Source organism: Chanos chanos, chromosome 5, assembly GCF_902362185.1.
Source record: "Chanos chanos chromosome 5, fChaCha1.1, whole genome shotgun sequence".
In the NCBI taxonomy this organism is placed as follows: Eukaryota; Metazoa; Chordata; class Actinopteri; order Gonorynchiformes; family Chanidae; genus Chanos; species Chanos chanos.
The window spans coordinates 17173395-17198892 of record NC_044499.1 but is presented as its reverse complement, the minus strand read 5'-3'; the positions used below and the strand labels follow the sequence as shown (position 1 = coordinate 17198892).

The window sequence follows — 25498 nt, the reverse complement described above, 5'->3', positions numbered from 1 at the left end:
GTTAACATCCATGTATCTGACTCACTGTACCTGTTAAGACTGCTAAAGTGTGATATGGGAAAAAGTCCATATGGTCCCTACAGGTATTCACCATTTGTCCAACAACCTATTTTACACATGCATATGATTTTACACATGTATATTATCTCTTTATAATGTTACAATAAACAACCTTCCGGAAATATGTGAAAATAACCATTTAAATGATAATTTAAGAGAGGATGTGCTACTACTAACATTAGGAATTTCAGTATGAGTTATATTTGCAATAACGTTTTTTTTTTAGGTTAGGCAAAACTTGGGAGTACAATCAAGGAAAAACTTGAACTCTTAGAACCTTTAAGGACAAAAAGCATGGTCATTTAGATTACAGGAAGCTAAACAGTGAATAATTTAGCTTTAAAGTTAAGTTGATCACTTCAACAATAAAATGGAGTGGATATGAGCCAAATGTTGCTAAAGTGGCAACCCTTTCATCCTGGACTACAATGAGAGTGTTAAATGTCAACCCCCACCCAAAAAGAAGAACACTTAGTGGGGTGATCTAATCAAGCCTTGTGTGCCATTCTTTATCATACAGTTACTAGAAGAAGACCACCCCTGGTCACAGTGTGATAGTGAGTTCAGGGTCCAAATGAGTTTGATGACGAACATGAACAAATGGGAGAACAAATGGAAGTTTTTTGTCACTTCGAACACAAGTATTTCATCATTATGCTCTTATATTGCGTCATATATATATATATATATATATATATATATATACACACACACACACGTTATACATAATTATACACCCATGCATGATGAGAACAAATAGTGTGTCGAAGTTGGTGGCGAAACCATGTATCAGTTAACTTTGAATAAAGTTGAATACTAAATCATATGCAAATCAAATTAATTTTAACCAATACTTTAAAATAAGAAAAGGGAAATGAAAATATAAATTATCAACGGTCTTCTCCCCATGCATTTGGTAAATATGATGCAATGTATGACAATCTAACGTAACTGTGTAAAATGTCTCACTACCAGTTCCTCGCTTAGCTACTGGATGAGGTGGACAAAGAGAAAAGGGGGAGGGGCTCAACGTATAGTTCTGATTCACTGTTACATTTTGTACTTTGAACAAAACGTACAGCGCGACATAAGGCACTGTGAGTCTGCACTACTACTGGAGTGCCCTTATCACATGCGTTAAGTGAATTTCCCATTAAAACGAACGCTTAGCAATTCAAAGAACAAGGCACGTTAAAGTACACACAAAGCTGTGTATAATTTAATCCCCTGCTTTTGCGTGCATGCACTTTACTGCTGAGGTGAAGAGCTAGTTAAAACAATCTGTTAAGACTCTATATAGTTTTTAAAATAGGAGCAACCCAGGAACGGTTCTCACAGGACGTGCCTCGGTCAAACATTGTCGAGGATTGTCGAAGTATTTAAGTTTGACCAAATTCAGGATAGATAGAACATTATGTAACGTTTCACAGGAGTGGGAAAAACACAATTAATTCTCGCGATAGCTAACATCGACCATCTTGCCACGTTCCAGTGCTGATAATACAGAAAGATAGATGGGGCGGTTCCAAACTGTAGGCAGCCACACGATTGAATAAGTCAAATTACTCTCCATAACGATTGGATGAAATTTCTGCTTTCCTCCGCCCACAATGTCTTCGTAAGGTTAACACTGGCTGAATGCTGAGTCACTCAAAAGTGGATGGGTTGCTATGGGCTTCAGTTTATGAGAGTATAGGGATTTGATTTTCCTGGGTATCCATAGTGTAACAATCGAGAGAAAGGCTCGAGCAAATTCATTTCACACAACATTTATAGATTCGATAAAACCTAAAACGCAATGGCTCAGAAGAAAAATGCACGAGGACACGCCAAGAAAGGTCTGTATCTTTACATCGCTGTTCAGCAATAATACATGCAACCTTCAGCTGTACCTCTGCAGAAGGCCCGTGAAAGTTAATCGGACCGAAGGGTTGTTTTATTTCACTGCATACATAAATATGACAACAGAACAGTAGGCAGTACTTCGGTAGTCATACAAGACGTCATACAAACGCAGTTTGCAGTATTTTTTTAATCAAAGTCTTATGTAATCCTTCATAGTAACATCGCAGTTAGTAGAATACCCTAATGGCGATAAGTAGTGTGTTCCAACAGTTAAATTTAAACGTTTTGAATGATTTGCAGTACTGCGCTGTGAAATTTAATGTCTCATCGGTGCAATGAACTAGTATAGCTGATTTATCTAAAAGGCCTTTGAAATCGGGACGGACAGATGTGCGAAGGTGTGCGAAGTTGACCGTGCATTTGCTTTGTTGTAGAGCTTGTGCACCATCACAGTCGTCCATTTGTGGCGTTTAAAAGTCCACTGTGCAAGGTCGACTGGGAAAATACAAGATGGTTACAAAGTTATCTTTTTAAAGTTCATCGCACGAGAGTAGCCATGCTGGCGTTTTTCCTCACTTTGTGCAGATATTCCTAACTGCTCACGTGTCAATAATGGGGGGAATGTGGGAGGGGTTACACGTGGCCTCTATGGTCTCATTTTTAAGTAAGGACCCTTCGGAAATCTCTCAACTACAAAGATACATTTTAACCACCTGTTTGATAACAAATCCGGACCCCTTTATAGGTTTAAGATACCGAGATAACAATCGACCCGTTACGTTTAAAGATCTTGGTAGGTTAAAGGCAACAAACTTTTCACACTTTGAATACATACGTTTTTTAAGTATCTTTGCGAAGTTGTCTCAAATTAATGCAGATACAAAACCAGTAAATTTACGACACATGGCTTTTAACTGTAGTCATCGTCTCTGATGGTCTAGGTGATCAAGTAAGGGATGAGTGAACGTTTCACGTTAACTCACCAAAGCGTATCCCGCCCCCTTCACACTTTACTTTGTTTCTCCTATGCTGTTCGGACCGGATATGGCAAAATTTAGAAGTCAAAACTTTTACGATCTCCAATCCGAATTTATTAAGAATTATTCAAAGGGTACCCAATCAGTATGCATACACTATTTGGTCAGTGAATCCACTGTTTGTGTTTCTTCTGGAACAGCGTGTTCAGAGAGTACTACAGGTTAACTGGCGTGCGCCACGCCCAATTTCTTCTGAATAAAGATACTTTGTCTCTTTTGCCCATATATCTGAATTTTACGAAGGACCAACGTAACCATTCGAGTACACAAATCTGTCTGTTAATTAAGTGGAAGCCAACGTTTGGGATTGGGAGAGCGGCCCATGAACTCTGAGCTGGCAGGAGACCCTTTAGTTGTACTGGTTCACTTTTAGCGTTTCCAGTTCATGAAAGACGACATACGGTATTGACAGGGGTAGCTGTGCGTTTTTAAAATTGTGCTGTTGCTTCCTTTAGGCAACATCTTTTCAGAATCGCACATAAACTCGCTGAAGGCCACAGAGCTGGTAATGCAAGACCATTTGCCTTGCGTGTGACTTTTTCTTTTTGACTCTGTCTACCTCATAACTAAAAGCATCCTTTTATAATATCCTTGCATGTCTTGTGTGAAGGCTTTCTGTGAATGAAATTGAATTATGCGTGTATCTTCTGCCCTGCAGCGGTTTACAGTTTTTTAAAGATGCATTTACTGTTGCCATTTTATTGGTGGTTAATGGAGTGCTTGGTGACTTTGTGCCTAATTTTTGTGCCTCTCTGATTTGCTTAACACAGTTGTGAAAGATTTGCTCTGTACAGTTTAACCATCACAGAGCAATTCACCCATGATTCTTAGAGAATGGTTTAGCCCCTACCATTTCCTATACAGGCCTACAAACAGTGGTCACACTCATGTGGAGGACAGTGTGTAGTCAAGGTTCTTGGGAAGTCTACAAATGCTTATAGGATCATACTGCCCATTGGGGGGTGGGTAACCACTTTAAGGTACTTAGGCTAAAACATGGAATGTTAGGGAGTATAAGGGTGTGGTGTGTACACGTTGAGTGTAAGGTTCTGTTTCTGTCTGAGAGAGGCAGAGTGAGTATGTAGAAACAGACATTTCACTCAAGCCTTATGTAAGCTCAGGCAGTGAACAATGTGTGCCCACAAACAACGGTGCTATACCATAGCTGTTTCCTCACAAGCAACGTATGGAGAAGTTGTTTCTGAAAGATAGGCACTCACAGCAGATGCAGACTTTGTGGAACAAACCACGTGGGGGGAGGGGGTGCTGGTTAAGAAAAAAGCGGGGCTCCTTGCACTACCTGTAGATCCAGAGACAAGTCAGGTCTGTGTTATCTAGGGGTGTGCCTCACTGTAATGTCTGAATAGTTTAACAAAAAATCTTCTCAAGTTGCCCAAGGCACAAAGTTTAATGGAACGTAAATTTGGTGTGCTATGGTTTAGCTGCCACGGAAAAACGCATGTGCATGTTCGGTTTGGTTTAGAGAACTTTCAGATACATTGTGACTTTATGCTGGATCATTATTTTACTAGACGTGATTTTTTTTTTTTTTTTAAACATCAATACAGAATCAAAGAGACCTGACAGTAAAGACTTGCTCGAAGAGGAATTTGTTGCACATTTCCATTGTTCTTTTTCTCTGTTAAATGGGTTTTCTGTTCTCTGGGGTTTTCTCACAAGTATCCACAATTCATTATTTTCATGGGGGTCATTGTTTTTCTTCCCTTGCCTGTTATACCCTCTATATTCATTTTAGTATTCATGCTTTGTCACACTCGCATTAGCATACAGTTGTTCCCAATGATTTGAACAATGTTAGTTGTTTAAAAACCTGTCTGTTCACGCAAGCCCAAAGGCTGGTATGATTCTAATGTGGTGCACAGTGACTCCTCAGGACCATGCTCACTTAGCCATATTTGGACAACAGGCCAGACCAGTTCTTGTGCGAATAATGAATAAGTTTGTTTGTGAGGATCTACATGGGTTTCACCTTTAGAGCCTTAAAGCTTGTGCCCTCATTATATTTCATCTGCATACATACAGCCCCGCCTCTGTGAAACTATTCAAGCACCACGTTCATTTTCCTCTGCATGGTGCCCTATTGTTAAAGGGGGTTACATTTGTGACGCTCACAGATCTCTCCTAACCCTCCTATCAGACAGCGGGAACAACACATTGGCATGGCATTAGTGTTGGCCTTCCATATGAGTACCTAAATATCTCCGGCTTGTCAAGCTCTAAAAATAATCCATTTGCCAACCACGTCCAGTGTCAAGTTCCAGTTGAATTTGTGGGGAACAAAAAGACGGGGCAGCTGTTGTTGCGCAGGGGGTTTGGGGCAGGAACAGGGCGAAAGACGGAGCTTTTCCTGCTCTTGTGTGGCCCCTGAATGAAAAGGAAGGATGGGGGAGCCCAAACCTGAAGTGAGGGTGCTGGACGAGGAAGCAGGTTGGACAAGCAACACCTTGTTTTAAAAAAAAACAAAAAAAAAACACCTCACGGGAAAAGGAATGACATTTTCAGGATGGATGACAAATCCCATGAAGTTGAAGTTGATTTTGTGATTTCTGTTAAATAGAATTTACCGCACTTGATGCTTGTACAGCTTGGTGAGAGATAAGATACCAAGATAACACAAAGATTTATGTTAACAGAGAAAGTCGTTGAATTTTAAATGTCATAGCCTCTTGCTGCGTTGTAGTTTGAATGAAGAAACTAGTGTTTAATAGACATTGCAGTAACTTATTCCGTACAGTAGCTAATAGATGTGTTAGAGAGGGAATTGCATGATTTTGGCACTATAAATGTCTTAAGTCCTTTGGTTGTACTTCTGTAACTGGGACGTTGAGATTAGCAGATGGCGTGTGTATGTGTGCAAGTACAGTCGCAGGCGTGGTTTGACCTAGGAGATGGTAGCGGACTCAACACCTGTTCATTCTCCCTCTCCAGCTCTTGCTTCTCAGTGTATATATATTTATACCACAACTTTGTGTGTAGTGTCAACAGCTCTCAGAATAACTCCAAAGCCTTTGAGGTTTTTTTTTTCTTGTGATATTTTAGATGGGGCTTATGGAAATTAAGCTTAGAAGTTTTGGAAATATGTAAAAGACAGCAATAATTCTTTTTTATGTGTGTTACTTTGTGTTCCTGTAGCGACACTTTCAACCAAAACTTTTGAAACACAGGTTAAAAGAGATATTAGTGAAAGTTCTTATGACCATCAAGGGAATGTGTACCAGCCAGTTTGCAGTTATGCAGCTGCTGAAATTGCAAAGCCATTTTTTTGTGAAATATGAGGGCCTCAGGTGACAATTCCAATCAGTTGCATGTCTTTGGAGCTTTAACCCCTTAATTGTGAATAGTTTTGTGTGTCAACATAGAGTAGAGACACACAGTGACCCCCTCCAAAAAAGGGGAAAAGAAACAAAAAAATCATTATCCTAACATTACAAAAATTAATAAATCAGATTTTGGATCTGTAGTTTTCTTCAAAGAAACTAATATAAGTGGATGTATAGCCAGTGTGTGAAGTTTGCAGTGTCTCTCTAACTCTTTTTCTTTCACGTCTCTGCTTTCATTGAATGATGCAGAGACAGTGTAGAAATGTACATTTGTCTGCTTGCCTGCTTTTGCTTGTGTTCATAAAGTTCATGATTGGATTGTCTTGTTACCGTGTCTTATAATTTGATTTGTTTTTTTGATACAGAGGCCAAGCCACAGTCTGCAAATAAGAACGGGAAGAAGTCAGACGGTGCAGGAGGAACCTCCTTCTTCACTTGGTTTATGGTGCTGGCTCTGCTGGGTGTCTGGACCTCTGTAGCAGTGGTGTATTTTGACCTGGTTGACTACCAAGGTGTCATTGGTGAGTCTACAATGGAAAACTCTACTTTTTTTTTTTAGTTCATATTTGAGCAGAGTCTGACTAGTGTGTGGATTTTAATTTAAAAAATCTATTCTGAATTGTTTCTTGGAAATAGAAGATCTTCGGGATGTATTTCTCTTAATTTATTTTTTTTTATTTTGATGTATGTTTTCTCTAAATCTTGGTTTAAATCTTGCATGCAGCCAAGGCAAAGGATTTGCGCTATAATCTATCAGAGGTGTTACAAGGTACGACCAAATGAGTAAAGTCACGATCATAACTGTCATCCTTCACATTCACCAATCCCATTTAATCCCATTTAATGTAAGTTTAATACATAAATCTTCTACATAAAGCTAATACATAAGGTCTTATCATACCTTATTTTTAAAGACATAGAGACACATGGCCCCCTTAAATTTCTCATAACCTCAATAATGTTACTAGAATCAGAAATTATTTAAGATGTGTAATACTACATTATTTCATTATTTTTTTCCTTATTAGATATTAATATATGCAATAACACCACAATCCCTGAGATTAACAACAATAATGTTAAGAAGGTATCCTTGTAGTGATACCATACAGAACTAGCGATGTAATCATTAAAACTGAGGGTCACACGTATAACCATGTTGTGTAGTTCATTAAATTATCTTCCTATAATCTTCCAAGATTAGCAAGGAAGTAACTATGGATACAATGAAGATCCTTTTACACTTCTTGATGAAAATTAACCTAGAGTATTAGCTAGGGGTGTAATGGTACGCAAAAGTCATGGTTTGGTACATACGTAGGTTTTGAAGTCACGGTTCGGTGCGGTTTCGGGACAGTGGAAAGACAAGCAAAAAATGCAACTTCTTTTCATTTATTATGAATTTACTTGTGAACTTATAAACTTGTACAAACTTGTAAACAGTGGCAAACTGTTAATAATTTCCAGTTTGCACTCCACTCTGTTTTTTCCTCGTAACGGTGATATTCACATTTGGGCGATGCCGCCTCAAATGAGTTCATGTTCGACGTACTGCCAGCAACATACCCGATTTCAGTTCAACAATGCCGGCACGCTGCCTTTGACTTATCTGCTTGTCTGTGCCCATTGCTACTGATGTTCACTGGAAAACCGAAATGTTCCCAGGAGACCTGAAGGATACGGGAGAGTCCTCAAGCTCTGGCTTTGCAGTCTCCATACTTAAGAGGCTGCATCATTGAACATGTGCTAATTCAGTTGCTAAATTATGGCTCCGTTATGGAATCAGAGAAGAAACTGGGTTTTTAATTTTAGTTCCACATGCAGAAATGTAGAAGAGAGCGCACGCTGTATCTTGTCAAGTATCACTTTATTCGCTAATGTTTTGGCCGACTGACCATCAGAGCATAAGAAAGTTATGCACGTAGCATGCCTGGCTAAAGCTAAGCGAGATTCACTCGGATCAAAATGCGCACCGAACCAAACGTCCTGTACCAAGTAGGTCTACGTGTACCGTTAACACCCGTAACAAAATATACAACTAGCTTCAACTTTAAACATAATAATAATTTCGTGATTTACATGTGTTATAGTGTTAATTGTGAAATGAAAAATGAGTTTTGTTACATTAGTAACGTAATGAGAGCTTAACAGGCTGTACCTGCAGCGGCGGCAGCAGCTTGGCGTTGGGCGGGAGGGTGTTTTATCGCGGTGCCGTCTTCCGGAATCGCGACATGAGACCGTGGATGTGTGTATCGCGGTTTCGGTCTCGGTTTCAGAACCGTTACACCTTTAGTATTAGCCAAACTTAACAGTTGTCACTAGAGCAGTAAACATGCAATATTTGACCCCTTTCAGGATAACCTCTAGTGGAACGACAGCCCTAGTCTAAAACCACTCATTGTTCTTCTAAATTTTATTCTGATTATTCAGTATTCTAATACCCTTTGGATACGGTACATTCACCTGTCCGGAGGCTCAATTTTATGAGGCATTGGTTAACAGAAGGGAAGAGCAGATGTAAGTGAACAGGGAAAGGATTAGAGGAAAAGGCAGTATTCATTTCCCATTAGTCTCATCATCTAAACAAATAATTGATCACTCACCTCATATCCCACCATTAGAAATGTATAGATCCCTGTCTAAATTTCACTCCAATCACTCTACCAGGTAAACTTGTATCCTACGATGCTGATGGTGATGGTGACTTTGATGTGGAGGACGCTAAAGTTCTGCTAGGCAAGTGCACTTAATTGTGCCAATTTTAATGTGATTGTTTTTTAATTCTTATTTTTTTTTTTTGTGCATGACTGACTTTGGTTTACTTTTGTGCCCCAAAATGCAATCAGTCTTACTAATTTGTAAAAGTTAATTTTTGAGTCAAATAACGCATGTGCATGATGCAAAATAATTACAGGTGGAGTAAAAACCACACGCAAGCCATTCAGACAGTAATGGGATAATGAAAAACATCTACAACTTGCATGATATTTAAATACCTCTAAGAAGATGTGAAGTTGTCCCAAAACAACTGGTTTGGGATTTAATGGGTTACAAAACACAGGAGTTTCAGTCCTCAAACAGTACATGTTTTCCATGAGAGTGCTGCCTATGTTCGGCTGTACTGGGACTATAGTGTTTTATTTTCCTCTATCTTGCATGTGTCTTTTTGCTTTACTCCTCTCTCCTCACACTTTGCTTTATGCTGCCTTTACTTAGGCCTCTTAGATAACACTAGTTTCCTTATCTACTAAACCTTGCATAAAACTTTCCGCTCTGTCCCTTCTCCATTTTTCTCCTCTGCCTGCTCCCTTCCTCCTCTTCCTTCCTCCTTGCTTTGCTCTCTCTCTCTCTCTCTCTCTCTTTCTCTTTCTCTCTCTCTTTCTCTTTCTCCCTCTCTTCCTCTCTCTCTCTCTCTCTCTCTCTCTCTCTCTCTCTCTCTCTCTCTCTCTCTTTCCATCTCTCTCTTTCTCCCTCTCTTCCTCTTTCTCTCCCTTTCCATCTCTCTCTCTCTCTCTCTCTCTCTCTCTCTCTCTCTTTCCCTCTCTCTTTCTCTCTCTCTCTCTTTCTTGCTCTCTGTTTTTCCTGTCCTTGTTTTCTCCTGTCTGCATAGGGCTGACCAAAGATGGCAGCAAAGAGAACTCTGACTCTCTCGAGGAGGTCCTCGATATTTTAGCCGAGGAGGGCTCTGATTGGTTTCAAGGCTTCTTCACATTTCTCTATGATGTAATGAGTCCCTTTGAAACGCTAGAGGACGAGGAAGCTGAAACAGCGGCGGAGGACGTTGCTGGCACGTCACAGACTGAAGGGGTTCAGGGTCAAAAGACTTGTGTGATTCTAGGCCTCCAAAACCAATAGCCATGTTTTTGTTTTGTTTTTGGGTTTTTTTTTGCTCTCAGTCCGATCCAAAAGTAAGCGTTAACAGAGGACCAGGCATCTGTAGACTTCTTGATTCTGTTGTGTAAGCAGAACACTTGAAGAAAAATCTGTGCTCGAAGAGACTACAGATAGTTTGTGTGATGGACCTCTGAACGATTAGGAAGAAGATGCCATTGGGACCCACCCAACTTTGTACACAACAGTGTAAATATCAGACGTTTGTTAGTTTATCCTTTGAAGCCATTCTTTTGCACAAACCCTCAACTTCCAGGATATAGTCTAGCAAAAGATATAGACAACTGCTTGTACAAAAAAAAAAATAACGTGTATTAAGTCCTGTCTACTCAGGATGCCGTCTCTGCTGCATGTCATGGAACTCAAAGTACATTTCTGAGTAATATATTAAGGATGTGTATGCCATATATTGCGTTTGGACCACTTACCATAATGTTACGATATTTTGGTCTTAAGATCCCATTTATTAATGTTTATGTGTCATGTCCATGTTATATGCACTGTTAGACATGAATAGAACATCCTAATTTTGAAATTTTTCCTTTAGCAAGTTTTACAGATAGCAATAAAATTATTCAGCTTATTTGCACCTCCTACAGTGGGTAGATATAAGGTTTGTGAATTCTCCATCTTTTGCATATTTTTTTTAGTTGAGATCATTTGATTTGTTTTTAGGGGTTACTGGAGAAGTCAGAACAGTCAATTATGAAAAATGTTTTCAGTCCTACTTAGGTCCCTATAATTTCCTGTTCAAGTCAACAAACATTAATGTGTAACATTTTATTTAAGCTATTGTTTGAACAAACAGCATAATTATGACCACATGCCTTATTGTGTCATAGAAAATCAAACATTCCTAAGCCAAGTCAAACAAAAAAAGCCTGAAAGAAGATCAAGTTAGCATAATGGCTTTGACACTTGATCAGAGTGCAGTGCTTGACATTGTTTCGTAATTATCTGGTATATCATCCTTTTTAAAGCATTAAGTCTTCTCCTGAACCCCAGATTTCTGTAACGGTCAACTTCGGGTCCTTCACGCCTCTCAAATATCAGCATAGAGTCATGTGTATTGCACAATTAATACAGAGTAGCTCTTTCAATTATTTCAGAATAGCACATTATACCACATTATTTCCATGTTTCCCACAGTACTTACAGTAGTAAGTAAAGCAGATAAATTCAGGGAAAAGTTCATATTAATACCCAGTAGCTCAGTAAGGTAGTAGGTCAGCAGTTCCCTTACTGACTAAATAAGTGCTGCGTTTCCCTGTAAAAGTTATTCCTCTCCCCAGTTTGTTGTCCAGCGTTTACATTTGATGTTGTCGGAATCCCAAAGCTCGGTGTGGTGTAGATGACCAGTGGTCGGCGGGGTTAACTCATTATGTGTGGTATGGGCATGTTTAATGGAGTGAGTCTGTGGTGGTTTACTTGACTCTGTATAAAAAGCGTTAGATCACTGATGATTAAACAACATGTAAAGTCAAAGAAAAATGAAGACCCAGTAATTCACATTCAGTATTGAAAGCTCAGTGATGTAGTCTTGGTAACAAGGGGGAATGAGTACAGATTGTGGTCTTTCATATGTAGATAATTGAAAAAACCATTCTGGTTCCTTGTTAAGTCATTCTTTTACATTTGTGTTGAGTATTAATTAGCAGTGAAAACCAAGAAATAATGTTAAGGTCAGTTGTCTTGGATTTCAGTGTATAAATTGTGTTTGTAATTGCACAGTGTGATTTTAAAGTGAGACATTTTAACTGCGGAAGTGTTTTCATACACACTATTTCTTTTTATCAGCACTCTGTCAGTTGGCATTAGGTTGTTGACCTCTTTTATGTTTGTGGATCATGTATGATTCATTCTGTTGCCAGGCATAAGCAGAATATACCTGATACTCATTAGAAAATATACAGTTTAATGCCCTTCTATGTGTGTTATTTTTCTGATGTTTTATTTTGGTGGCTGCATTAGACTTGAATCAGCCAATGAGAGGACGTGGAATAGTGGGCTGATTGGTTGAGCCTATAGCGTTAGCTAGGAGTGACATCAAAACAGTGCTTGCTGAGATGAAAGGCAGAGATTATATGATGTGAATGGTTGTGGTGGACTGCTTTTTTAGTACAGAATCAGGGATTGGTTGCATATGGATACTGGAACGATAGTCAGGACAGGCATGAGTCTCTGGTCAGAGAATGTTAATGCACAACATACAGTGTGACTAAGTGTCTTATTTTTGTTTTCTCATTCTCATTAGATGAGAGGCAAAGAGGTGGTTCACGAAAAAAAGGTATCCTTCAGAGTTTGTTTGAAGGCATGGAACAAGTTTGCTTCCAGTGTGGTTTGGGATTTAAAATATGTGCACTTTAAAACAAACATATTTGACGCTGTAGTTACAAGTGCCAAGTACCGTTGATCATCTAGAATGTCTTGTGTTTTAATTGCATGCGAAGAGTGACCTTTTTAGATTTGTGCATCAGTTTGCGCCGTACCTTTCCTTTCTCATTTAAGTTTGAACCTTAATACTAATTAAAATAACTTGCAAATGCTGCAAGATTGCTATTTACTCAATTCATTCAAAAAGAGGTTAGACAGAGTTTTAAGTTTGCATGTTTTTAATGTTGACACTGGCCCTGGAGGTAAGAAAAAAATATTAAACCAAGGCAAGCATGGCAGAAGTTTTGTTTCCATGGATAATTATTCCCTAATAATCTCTCACAGATAGTGAACTATGTAGGGTGGCTTCCAAGAAATATTTGCACATATTTAAAAAAGCAGCTATTGCAGTCACTCAAGGTTATTGAACAATCAGTAACAGATAATTTGTATGCAGTCTTGCAACAGCAACTCATACTAACTCTGGGTAGTGTTCTCCATACAGCCCTTAGATCTTTGCACATTGCTTCCTGAAATGTGCTGACCGTATATGATAGGCGTAGTGTTTGAGAATGGTTGTGAACCTCTGCAGTGGCTAACCCAGTCGAACCTAAACTGCATCGTGGCTTCAGTGCTTGTAGCCTGTTGCCTTGTGGTTGGAGAGCTTGCAGTTTTTTGCCATAGGGATGGCTCGGTTAAACGAAACTCTTGCTCTCTAGAGCAACCCTTCTCCAAAGATGTGGGGCTGAAGCTGAGGGAGGCGTTGAAACAGCAGCTCGCCATCATCCATGAGAGAGTGGAAGCCAGAAAGATCGCCAAAATGGCGCTGATGGAGGTGAGGAACCTCATAGCCAAGGAGGACCAAGAGAAGGCACTGGACAAGAAGAGGGAAGAGGCTGAGTTCAGGGCCAGAGAAAAAGCTGATGCCTGGTTTAAAAAGGAGGGAGAAAGGATAGAGAAGGAAGAGATGGAGAAAGCTATGGAGAGGGTCAAGAGAGAGAAAGAGGAGGCAGAGAAACTGGCAGCAAAGGATGAGGCTAAGAAAGCAAAGAAGATAGAGGGAGATGAAGGAAAGAAGCCAGAGAGGGATAAGAAATCTCCGAGTAAGACTTCTGATAGTGAGGGGAAAAAAGTAGAGAAGGACGGCAAAGGACCCAAAGATGGCAAAAGTAAGACCTCAACTAAAAAGGCCAGCAAGACATCTTAAATGGGTTCAGAGTTGTGTCAGCTCTGTAAGAACCTTTCCGTGATATTGAAGATTATTCACAATCCTGTGGCCTGGGTGCACAGTTTGTGGGGATTTCAGTTGGCTGTAGCACCTAAAGTGTTGTGTCAAGTCTGTAGAGACCTTTCACCAAGGCTGGGAGTTTGAAACCTCAAGTCTCTGTATGAGACGTTTGATTGGTGTAGCTGCCTGCTTTATGTAAAACGCATGCTGTCCTCAAAGGAAAAAGGTTCTATGAACAGCACGACGCAACGTGCTTATCATCAGCTGTAGTTCCTCTCTTATGTTCTTTTAATGATTTATTGTCGCAGACCGTAGTGGCTTGATTTCACTCTGCTTAGATTTCAGTGAATTACAGTACTTGGATGTGGATACTGTTTCTAATACACACAAAAATGTGTTGCTTTTTAAATGCAGTAGTACTTCATTAAAATCGGCCAGAATTAAATTATTATAGAACAGCTTTTGCATTGACTCTCAATAAACTTGCTGAATTTTCTGATGTCGACTCTCTTCAGTGCTTTATGGTTTTGTTTAAATGACTCAGAATTGAATTTATAACCAGCGTTGCCACTAGATTGAGAGAGAAAGAAAAGTAGAAAAAGACTGAAAATTGAAATTGAAAAAAACTGCCATAGAAAGAAATGAAACCATTCCTATGCATCCTGCGTATATCAGTCACTTTTAACCCAAAAGGACACTAAAGAATAATCAAACTTCTGGAGCTGAATATGAGTGTACTGGGATTGTGGACCTCCGTGTCAGACTTCTCTATGGTTTCTTTTTTCTTTTACTTTCTTTACTCTCCCTACATTTCCCTCCTTTTCCTTCATTCTTTCTGAAAACTGCTTTTCAAACATATCTGCCTTTAGTATGTCGTCTTTGCGGGTCAGAGAACAACATTAAACCAAAAGTCAGTCACGGTCTACACTTATCCCACATTTCTTTTTTTGTGTGTGATATACCTGTCATGTTGCAAATGAAATGAATGTTTAAATGAACCGTAGTTTTCCTTTCCAAAATCACTTGACACGTATGAGTGTTGACGTGTCCTTTCACATACACTTATCTCATGCGTGTACATTCTATACACATATGTCATGCGTGTACATGCCCATGTGAAACCTTCAGGACTGAAAGAGAAGCCTGCAGTGGCAACCAGTGAGCCAGTTCAGGAAGAGGCCCCTGCAGCACCTGTAGAAGAAGGTAAAGTCTTCACTACAAATTCATCAAGATCATGCAAAAAATAATCAGAAAAGAGAAGGGACTCTGAGGAAATATATGTTGTCTTTGCTTTATTAGCAGTATCACTTTGCAGGCGTTCTAGATACTTTACAGGTTTATGTCAGACTTTGAAGTTTGCGATGGTATCATTAAATACACACGCATTCGGTGTGTGTACTTTGTAGTGTGTAATTTGACAGCTCTTGCTTCATGCAAGAAAAAAAAACCCAGGTCTACAGCGCCCTGACCTTTGTATTCTGCTGATTTGACCATTAGCGTGTCCAGCACTGTGTGGTGAAGTAGTTGCTGGACTTATCTAAAGAACAGTCAAACATTAACTTGCTGTTCATAAAGATGGTGTGGACTACATATGTGTGCCACCTGTGGACCTTATGGATTTTTCCCTTATAGATGAGTACTGGTTCAGGAACATGTGTGGTTTTGTACTCTGTTACCTTAGAACTGATAAGCTGGGCCACCAAAGGTGTTGTGTAACACAACAGTGGAACACAAACTGCTGTGTCCCATGTGCACACACAAAAACGCTCCTCTTACACTATAATACTGCATTACTCTGCAAATAGCAATAACAAAGAAGTACTGAAAAAAAAAGGGAAAAAGCTTAATTAACATGGCATAGGTAACCATTAGCGCATACACACATATGGTCGACATGCAGTGTCAAGCACAATATCTCAGTAAGGGACTACTCATACAACATCATACAATGACCTTCATGAACTCACCGAGGTGAAAGATTATCCTGCAGTGATGGGGATTCCATCTTACAAGACTCGTAGTACTTTTGTAGTCAAATGAGCACTATATGATTTCAACCACTACCATTTATATATATTTTTATATATTTCAACCACTACCATTTATATATATTAAGTGCTGTATATTCAACATTTGTTCAAACACAGCACCAGCACCCGAGCCAGTGGAGGAGGAAGTGGTCCAGTCTGAAGCTGAAGAAGTAGCCCAGCCACCTCCAGGTATGTTTGTGTATACACATGGGTATTCAAATTGAACTTTTTAACATGCAATATGACTGCCTCTTCATTTACCTAAGATCTTCTTTATATTATAGATTATGTATCCTAGGTTGTGCAATGACTACTGAATAACTAAATCAGTGCACAAATGTCTGAAATGCAATGGCATTTAGTGTAATTAAAATGATTGCTTCCCTCTTTAGAGCCTGAGGTTGTGGAGGAGGAGCCTGCTGTTACAGAGGAGGAGCCAGTTGCTGTGGAGGAGGAGCCAGTTGCCGTCGAGGAGGAGCCAGTCGCTGAAGAGGAGGAGCCTGAGGTCCTTGAGGAGGAGCCAGAAGTGGTGGAAGAGGTTCCTGAGGAAGAGCCTGAGGTAGTGGAGGAAGAGCCTGAGGTAGTGGAGGAAGAGCCTGAAGTAGTGGAGGAAGAGCCTGAGGTAGTGGAGGAAGAGCCTGAGGTAGTAGAGGAAGAGCCAGAAGTTGTTGAAGAAGAGCCTGAGGTCGTAGAAGATGCCCCAGCAGAGGAGGAAGCAGCTCCAGTTGAGGAAGCAGCTGCCCCTGTGGAGGAAGAAGAAGCACCTGCAGAAGAAGCTGTTGAGGAAGAGGCTCTAGCTGAGGAGGAAGCTCCAGTAGAGGAACCTGTTGAGGAGGCAGCTCCAGTAGAAGAGGCAGTTGAGGAGGCAGCCCCAGTTGAGGAAGCAGCTCCTGTCGAGGAAGCTGTTGAGGAACCTGAACCCATAGAGGAGGAGGCTGCTCCTGCTGAGGAAGCAGCACCAGTCGAGGAGGCTGTTGAAGAGGCAGCACCAGTAGATGAAGCTGTTGAGGAAGCTGAACAGGCAGTTGAGGAGTCAGCAGCCCCAGTTGAGGAGTCAGCACCTGTAGAGGAGACCATTGAGGAAGAAGCAGCCCCTGAAGAAGAGGTTTTAGAGGAAACTGACCCAGCAGAAGAAGCAGAGGGTAAGAGTAATCTCTGCAGTCCCAGTAACAGATGTGGACTTCTTAATACCAGTCAGTAATATATAGTGTGATTATGCTACATTTAATTTTCAGTTTCAATTCTTTGTTTTTTTTTCCACTTTTGGGAGAAAAAATAATGAAGAGAAAGAAAGGAAGTGTATAGTACTATGTTATCATAATGGGCATGGCACTTAAGTCATTAAAATTACATTTTTTTCCCATGTTACATGCCCACTTTCCCAATGTCAGAACACCTTTGATGACCGTTAATTTTTTTCCCCTCAGAATTTCTTAGAACGTTTTCCACTGATGGCCATGCCTGAATTGCAGAGTCAGTTTTTTATCTTATCTATGAAACGGCTAGTCCCGCACATAGGGTTATCTATCCTGATAGGCCCCTTCTACACCTAAATACATTAGCTCACCCCTATCATGAAAATATGTGGCTAATGTTTGGATTCTAACAAATCTTTTCTCTGTCACACAGAAGAAGTACAGGAAGCAGAAGAATTTACAGCAGACACAACAGAGGAAGCAGGTGAGCTACACACACGCGTTGGACACATGCGTAGACACACGCGTTAGACACATGCATAGACACATGCATAGACACACATGTTCCTGTCAGAGTGATATTTCTCAGAGTGTCCCTGACTCATGGCTGCACAGTGTGCTGTGCCACTCCTTAAACCAGCCTCACAGTCATAGATTAATGCCAAGGAAAGCTTGTAAACACAGCTCAGAGCACTGAGATGCTCTGTAAACTACGTCTGTGATTATTTTAATGTCGTTTATTTATCTTCAAAAATCACTCTGTCATCTGCCCGTGATTTCCATTAGTACATAGTTTTTTCTTACAGATATTGAATTGTGACTGATTTTTAGATGACTTTTTTATGGTTTCTCTGACAGAAACAGAGGCAGACTCGCTAAGTGAAGCTGAAGGTGAGTAAAGCACTGTTTGAATATTGATTATTGCTGATCTAAGGCTGATACTGAGGATTACTTTGTAACAATTAATCTGTTATTTTATTTATTAACTCATTAACCAGTTGCACTAAACAGTCAATTTCATCTAAATGATGCAGTTAGACACATAAAAATTCTAGTTCAATTTTATTCTCTCCCATGAGAATATAACTCCACTCCACTAGAGAGATCTTGAAAACAGGACACAAACTATAGCAGCCTGCTAGTAACATGCAGAATGTGTAGGATACTATAATAATTGATATATAACAGTATAATAATAATAATAATAATAATAATAATAATAATATATTAACAAACAATATATGAATAAAAGGGCAAAAATGCAGAACAGAAACTCAAAAAATATCGAGTGCTTCTATTCTTAACAACTTAGCTTAAGCAATTCAACTCAGAAAAAGTCATGAAATCATTTTATGGAAATAGTGGCTCTCAAACTTCCTGAAAAAAGGAGAAATGAGCAAGTTTCACTCAATTAGCAGATTGAGTAAGTTCAGTGTATTTTTAGCCCACGTAGAATGAATTGTCTAACTGTCTTCACCGTGAGCACGTTGAACAGTGACAGCGTGACAATAATTTTAGCACAGTCATTGTGTAATGTTGTAATTTTCTGCCTCTTAGAACTTGTTGAAGAGGAGGCACCACTTGAGGAGGAGGCTGCAGGTAAGCTATACGTGTGTCTCAGGCTAAGAGGCCCGCAGGAGAAAAGCCAAGACTCTTTTACATACACAGTCACCTTTAAAGCGTTGCTCTCTGATCTCTGTTAATGTGGTTTTAATATTTTGTTTGTAGAGGAGGAAGAAGTACAGGAGGAGCAGTTTGAGGAGGAATTAACAGGTTGGTGAATAAATGGGGGGGGGGGGGGGGGGGTTTCAAAAATTCTTTCCTTTGCGTTTAAATCTGAAGTCTTTTAAATATTCATGTCTGTGTCATCTCTACCAGTAATAATTAGGAGGTGCTTAGTGACTTCAAAGAGAAATCTCATGTTACAGCTTAGTTTTTAATCTAAGTCTGTGCTATAGCTTATTTTTTTAAGTTTAAGAGTCCTCATGTTTGATGTTTGAATTTCAACAGAAGAGTTTTCCCAGACAGAGGAACAACATCAAGATGAGCCCACAGGTGAGCAATGTCCATCTGACAATGCACAGAAATTTTTAACTGTTTTGAAATCATGTCTTAGCGGTTTTGTGGCAGCTAAAAACAGCTGACATGGATAAATCCGTCATCTTATTGATGCTTTAGTCCAAATTTACTGAAGAGGACAACGGATTACTCTTTTCGCCATTTAATCTGCCAGCTGTAGTGCTTTGCCCCAATATCTGCTCATGAAAATGAGTCTGTACTTTGGGCACTTTCCTGTAAAGATATTTGACTCATTCTGTGGTAAAGATTAGATAATCAGTACTTCAAAGTTGCGATAGTGTTTGCTGTGTAGTCTTGACACATTACATGCATCAGAGCACGTTTCAGTCCTGTAGGTACAGCTTTAATTCTTATCCATCACAGTCAATAAATGAATATCCCATGTTTCATAGTTGAGAATATCTAACATGCAAACATGTCACTCATGCTTTTGCACATGCAGAAAAGTACACCACCAAAGCAGGGGAACAATAATGTTTAACTCAAGCTCTAAAGGTTAAAATAAGATTGGACGGCCTTGTGGCAGAGTGTGGCTTGGGCTGCATATTTCCGTCCGAATCCGACCCAGAGAGAGAGTAGTAACCACGCCTGACCCGAACCCGGCAGGCATTCTGTTTTTTATGTCCGAACCCGACCCGAGCCTAATGCAGTTAATGTAAGCTGGAGCGCTGAGTTTGTTACGCTGTCACACAATTGTTACCTTGGTTACAGCTTGCCTGTCTACCCTCATTATACATGTGTGAGCACCTTGTAAATGACTGTCAAAAGGCATTGTTTTATATAGGCTATAGGTAGATTGTTTTAACACACACACACACACACATATTGCGCAATGTCTTCTTGCTGTCATATCTCATCAGAACCTCACGCGTTTTACATTTTACGTAACCAATTGCTTCACTATTATCTCCACTGAGGACTAAGTCAAAATGCCTCCATAACGATGATTTCCCTGCGTGGTTTTTGGTAGTGTGAAACTTCCCCGATGACAAATTTTGTTCGATGTCTGCTGTCTTTAGCCTATGAATATTTATCAGCTGAAACAGCCTATGTGTTGCGTTGTCACGTAAATAAACAAACGCCAGCAAACACCCAACGGGCCCCATAGGGGCTTGGTTTGTGTATCCATCCCCCTTTTGGTTATGGCAGAAATGGGAAGAGGGTGCCCCCTTGGGGCTACTGAAATTAATACACACAGTTGTCAGCCATTTTGAAACGTCAGTACACGTGTTGATATATGGAGTCAGATGAATGGCTAGTTATATTCTTAGAGATGGACAGTTTTTCAGTCTGCTACGTAGGATGTATCCTCAATTAGTTGCCTGAAAATAATTTTGACATATCCTTAATTTGTTTTAAAATTGTTTGCTGTAAAACAGTCTCCTTTTTTGAATATTCCACTTTTCTTGCGTCGTCCTGAACTCAAAAAAGAACAAAAGAAAAAACAAAACAAAAGAAAAAAGCGTTGAAGCACTCATAGGTCATATTCCATCAAAATACAGGAAGCTATGTTGATGGAGGAAGGGGGCATGTATCTGTTCTGGGCTTGTAAAATGGTATTTAGAGAGAGAATACTGTGATTACAGAAACGTAAAGAGAGAGGGGGAACCTGTCAGATGCTGTGAGGACCAGCCTACATCGCAATCCACTGAAAGTGAGCAGCTGCATACTCCCACCAACAAACAAACAGGACCAGAAACAGCATCCAGTCATGTGTCTTTGAAAATGTTTTTTTTTTTCCATGTTTTTTTTTTTTTGTTTGTTTGTTTGTTTTCCTTAGAAATTCAAACTGATTTGATGATTTAACACACGTCATCTTGTGTACGCTTGTTATGTCAAGTAAGCCTTTTTTTTGTTTGTTTGTTTGTTTGTTTTGTTTCGTTCAATCCCTGTTTTGCTTAAATTGTCTTTTAGCCTATTCCCACATCTTTTAATTGATTGTTTCTCCTTGTAATTGTTAATCAAAATATTTGCTTTATACCTTATTGAAAAAATTGTAGTAGAAATATGTGAAGGTAACCGATTTGATTGCGCGAACTAGTTTTGACTGTGTTTGGTTTTATTTCTTTCCTGTGTATAGAAACAGAGGTACATGTTGCTTTGTCAGACACACATCTTCACATTTTACTCGGGTTTGAGTTCATCAGTGTTTTACTCTGTTGAATCACGTGTTGGAATGTAAGACCAACGGTTTGTGTGTAATGTGAAGGTACTATGCAAAGCTGCACTGATCTTTCACAGTGATTTCACTCTTAAGTTTTGTATTACCAGTATGTATTGGGTCTACACTATGGATGTTGTAAATGCAAGTTTATGCTGGCAGGTTAACTCAGTCGTCAGGCGATGTGTGTGTGCGTGTGTGTGTGTGTGAGAGAGAGAGATAGGGAGAGGTTGAGTGTGTGTGTTTGTTTGAGAGAGGGAGAGGTTTAGAGTGTGTAAATGTGTATGTATGAGACTAACTCTTTGCAATACAATCCCAATGAGCCGTGTTTCTCATTATAATATAGTCGTGACTCTTCCTTGTGATGCTTTGATGCTTACTTTTGTCAACTCCTGCAACCCTCTGTTCATATTCTTTTGTGTCTGTAAGTATATCTTGCACCAAAAGCTCAACAAGAACTGAAAACATGTTTTTATATTTCTTAGTGTTTAGGGGAGCATCATTTTCTCTTCAAGCATTGTCCACAAGCATGGCTCATATTCTGTTTGGTTTTATTTTGTTTTATTTTGTTTTGTTTTATTTTTTCTGCCTTCTGACACAATGTTAATGTTATGATGTAAGATGAGATGCTGATTATGCCACTGCTCTGTGACCTGCCAATGTGTGTGGGCCAAACAAAAAAAAGTGTTCAGTACCTCTCTTAAATGGACTTCGTCTGTATGTTTATCTGCTTTGCGGGATTTTGAGAGTCGACGACCCAGCTCTCTGTTTTAGCGCTGAACACATTCTCTCTGCCTCTTGTGAGATGTGTGTGTGTGTGTGTGTGTGTGTGTGTGGGTGTGGGTAAGCAGCAGAGAACCTGTAAGGCGCTCCCTTTTCAGTTAGTCTCATTCCCATTCAGACTGAATGAAATGGGGATCTTAGCCAAGTCTAAAACACCCTTTAAAGGAGGGACACAAAACACCTTACATAATTATTTCATCAATATTGCTAGTCATCATGAGTCAAACCTCGTGAATTGTTGTTCCTTGATCGATTCAGCTCTCTTTTATGGAATAAGAGACTGAATCTTGCTGCCTGTGCTTTTCGTGGAGCAAAAAGTGACAAATGCAAAATATCTTTGAGAAACAGGTCATATGTCATTCTATACTTGCGTACTGGGTTTTAATGCATGTTTGTTCTCCCTTTTCACTTTAGAGTGGCTCAAAAAACAACCTGTTAAAGGAAATGCTGTAGTATGTCTAGAAGGAAATGTGGTTTTGTGTTTTTTGTTTTGTTTTTTTTGGGGTAGTTTTTTTGGTCACTCTAATATTCTAACAAGAGGCGAATCAGTCCCCCTCATCTATACTATTACTGTTGTTGTCAATATTGTTAGTTATTTTTACTGTAAGGTTAATAATGTAGCTCTTGCTCTTTGCTGAGACTGAATGGCTAAGAAATTGAAAACAAGTTTGATCTTTTGAAGGAAACTCAGTCACGACTTAGTCTCATTTCTGGCTCCTGAACTATTTTCACTGTGGATTCAGTTGTGTTGTTGTTGTTTTTTGTTTTGTTTTGTTTTTCTTGATTTTGTAGTGTTTTATGTACATTGTGGTTTTAAGGGACCTGCCAGAGTAAATGTTGTTAATGTGATAGACTTTATGAAATGCTGCAATGCAAATCTTTTTCAGAGGAAGAAAATGGTTCATTCACAACTAAACATCAAGTGGTTGCAATATAGTTTTTAGATTTTTTTTTTCTTTTTTCCTTTTCTATAACACTAGTGGATCTTTTCTACTCTTAACACTTTTGAAGTCAATGTGAATTTTTAAAGTGGTGTTAATTTTACATAATACAAACTTTACAGAATAGATCAGTTTTAGATTTTTAAAAAAAAGACACTTTTTAGGCAAACATTTTTAATTAACTTTTAAAAAAAGTGTTAACTTTTCAAAGCCATATGTGAAAGGTGGGGTTCGGCAGCCTACATCAGACCAGACTTCAAGGGAAAGACATTGCACAACCAGCAATAAAACACACAATCTCTCAAAAAGGTTCATATTTTGTTGCAGTTCACATTTAAACAGGAGTTTACACAACAAGAGTTTTTTTTTCTTCAGAGGTTTACATTGTATCCTGCTGTATAGGCTAACAGGTTTTAAGTTATTGTGAAATTGCAGTTTTTAGGAATTTTTGGATGACTGTCACGACTGTAAACAACTGTAAATTTTCTGTTTTTGAGTGCTGCAATAAAGGTTTGGGACAACAAAATGTTGGGTGTTTTTATTGATCCATTAAAAGCAATTGAAAGGTCTTCACGTTCTAGCAGGTAATTATTATTAAAACCTATTGGTCAGATCTCGAAGATTAAAAGGATTCCCACACCATCTCAGACTTTGCTATGCACACAGTTTTTGAGTGTTTAAAAAATAGATAATCAAATACTCAGACTCTGCATTGTTAATAACAGGGTTGATAAAATGGACACAAGCAATAGTTCAAGTTTATTTGTATATCTGTAATCCAAAATTGTCTTGAAGCAGCTTTACAGCGATCAGTGCCTAAGCCCCCAGTGAGCAGGCCCAATGTGACTGTGGCAAGGAAAAACTGCCTAATGAAGTGAACAGGAGCAAGCAACCTTGGGAGGAGCCAAGACTCAACAGGGGGAGCCCATCCTCCTCTGGCCAATAGCAAGGTTGTTATGGATTCCTGTTTGGAATCAGCAAGTACCACTGTATGTCAGTAAAATTCCAGAAAGACAGCTAATTTGACCAAATAAAGCACAACAAATGCCTTCCAGATCCAAGTTATGGTCACTTTATGTGAGAGATTTTGAGAGAAAGGTGGGGATATGGGAGGTTGAAGATTGGTTGGCCAAATCAAAAATGATCTTTACTAATGTCAGCCATGTACCCAATACCACAGACGAAAAGCACACCAGAAAAGGTCCCACAATGAAAATGTAGTGCATAACTTCTCAAAGAAACTCATAAATACAGACGTGGACAAATTTGTTGTTACCCTTACAGCTCATTGAAACAATGCTTCACTCTTCCTTAAAAGTGATTAAATTAAAAGCAATTGTCTCACGTATACCTGCATGCCTTTGGTATGTCATAGCATAAAGCAAAGAAAGTGTGAAAAGACATAAATTATTGCTTATTCTACAAAGATATTCTAAAATGGCCTTGACAGATTTGTTGGTGCCCCTGGAAAAGATTATAAATAATTGGATTATAGTAGTATTTCAAGCTGTTTTCTTTCATTAGTATCACACATGTCTTCAATCTTGAAATCATTCATTCAGCCTAATTAAATGGAGAAAAGTAGTCACTCTGCTGTTTGGTATCATTGTGTGCAGCACACTGAACATGGACCAGATAAAGCAAAGGAGAGAACTGTCTGAGGAGATCAGAAAGAAAATCATAGATGAACACATTACAGGTAAAGGCTATAAGACCACCTCCAAGCAGCTTTATGTTCCTGTTACTACAGTTGCAAATATTATTAAGATGTTTAAGGTCCACGGGACTGTAGCCAACCTCCCTGGACACAGCCTCAAGAGGAATATCGACCCCAGATTGAACAGAAGGATAGTGTGAATGGTAGACCAAGAGCCAATGGAAAACTTCCAAGGAGATACAAGCTGAACTCCAAGGTCAAGGTACATCAGTGTCTGATTGCACCATCCGTCGCTTTTTGAGTGACAGTGGGTTCAATGGAGGAAGACCCAGGAGGACTCCGCAGCTGAAAGAAAAACATTAAAAAGCCAGACTGGAATACGCTAAAATGCATATTGACAAGTCACAATGCTTCTGGGAGAATGTGCTTTGGACAGATGAGACAAAACTCAAGCTTTTTTGGCAAGTCACATCAGCTCTACGTTCACAGACGGAAAAAATGAAGCTTTTAAATAGAACACCATACTTACTGTGAAACACGGAGGAGGCTTGGTTATGTTTTGGGGATTGCTTTGCTGCATCTGGCACGGGTTGCCTCGAATCTGTGCAGGGCACAATGAAATCTCAAGACTATCAAGGCATTCTGGAGCGATACATACTGCCCAGTGTCAGAAAGCTCTGTATCAGGTGCAGGCCATGGACTGTTCTGAAGTGGCCTTCTGTGAGCCCTGGTCTGAATCCTATCAAACATCTATGGAAAGAGCTGAAACATGGAGTCTGGAGAAGGCACCGTTCAAACCTGAGACAGCTGGAGCAGTTTGCTCAGGAAGGGTGGCCCAAACTACCTGTTGACAGGTGCAGAGGTCTCATTGAGAGC

The 25498-nt window shown here is 39.5% G+C and overlaps 2 protein-coding genes across 3 annotated transcripts; both read left to right on the top strand.

Moving 5' to 3' along the window:
• Positions 1 to 1730: 1730 nt before the first annotated feature.
• LOC115811127 (fibrous sheath CABYR-binding protein) lies at positions 1731 to 23491 on the top strand. 2 transcript variants are annotated; one of them, XM_030773207.1, is made up of 11 exons: positions 1731 to 1898; positions 6649 to 6804; positions 14904 to 14978; positions 15923 to 15994; positions 16198 to 16947; positions 17435 to 17485; positions 17860 to 17892; positions 18559 to 18600; positions 18730 to 18774; positions 19012 to 19051; positions 20663 to 23491. In XM_030773207.1, the coding sequence occupies exons 1-11, from the start codon at positions 1859 to 1861 to the stop codon at positions 20703 to 20705; spliced, it is 1347 nt and encodes a 448-aa protein (XP_030629067.1). In that variant the 5' UTR covers positions 1731 to 1858; the 3' UTR covers positions 20706 to 23491. The 2 variants fall into 2 exon arrangements, with proteins under 2 accessions (XP_030629067.1, XP_030629068.1); XM_030773208.1 differs by having other exon boundaries at positions 19012 to 19056; positions 20667 to 23491.
• LOC115811128 (uncharacterized protein DDB_G0286299-like) lies at positions 12551 to 14215 on the top strand. The gene has a single exon (XM_030773209.1). It carries the CDS (start codon positions 13098 to 13100, stop codon positions 13752 to 13754), a length of 657 nt encoding a protein of 218 aa, XP_030629069.1. The 5' UTR covers positions 12551 to 13097; the 3' UTR covers positions 13755 to 14215.
• Positions 23492 to 25498: the final 2007 nt, after the last annotated feature.

What these genes read in the sequence shown, in the direction of transcription:
- LOC115811127 (XM_030773207.1), top strand. Translation starts at nt 1,859, where the DNA reads ATGGCTCAGAAGAAAAATGCACGAGGACACGCCAAGAAAG. An exon ending in TGACTACCAAGGTGTCATTG is followed by an intron (nt 6,805 to 14,903) that starts GTGAGTCTACAA and finishes TGAAACCTTCAG; the next exon opens with GACTGAAAGAGAAGCCTGCA. An exon ending in AGTAGCCCAGCCACCTCCAG is followed by an intron (nt 15,995 to 16,197) that starts GTATGTTTGTGT and finishes TTCCCTCTTTAG; the next exon opens with AGCCTGAGGTTGTGGAGGAG.
- LOC115811128 (XM_030773209.1), top strand. Translation starts at nt 13,098, where the DNA reads ATGATAGGCGTAGTGTTTGAGAATGGTTGTGAACCTCTGCAGTGGCTA.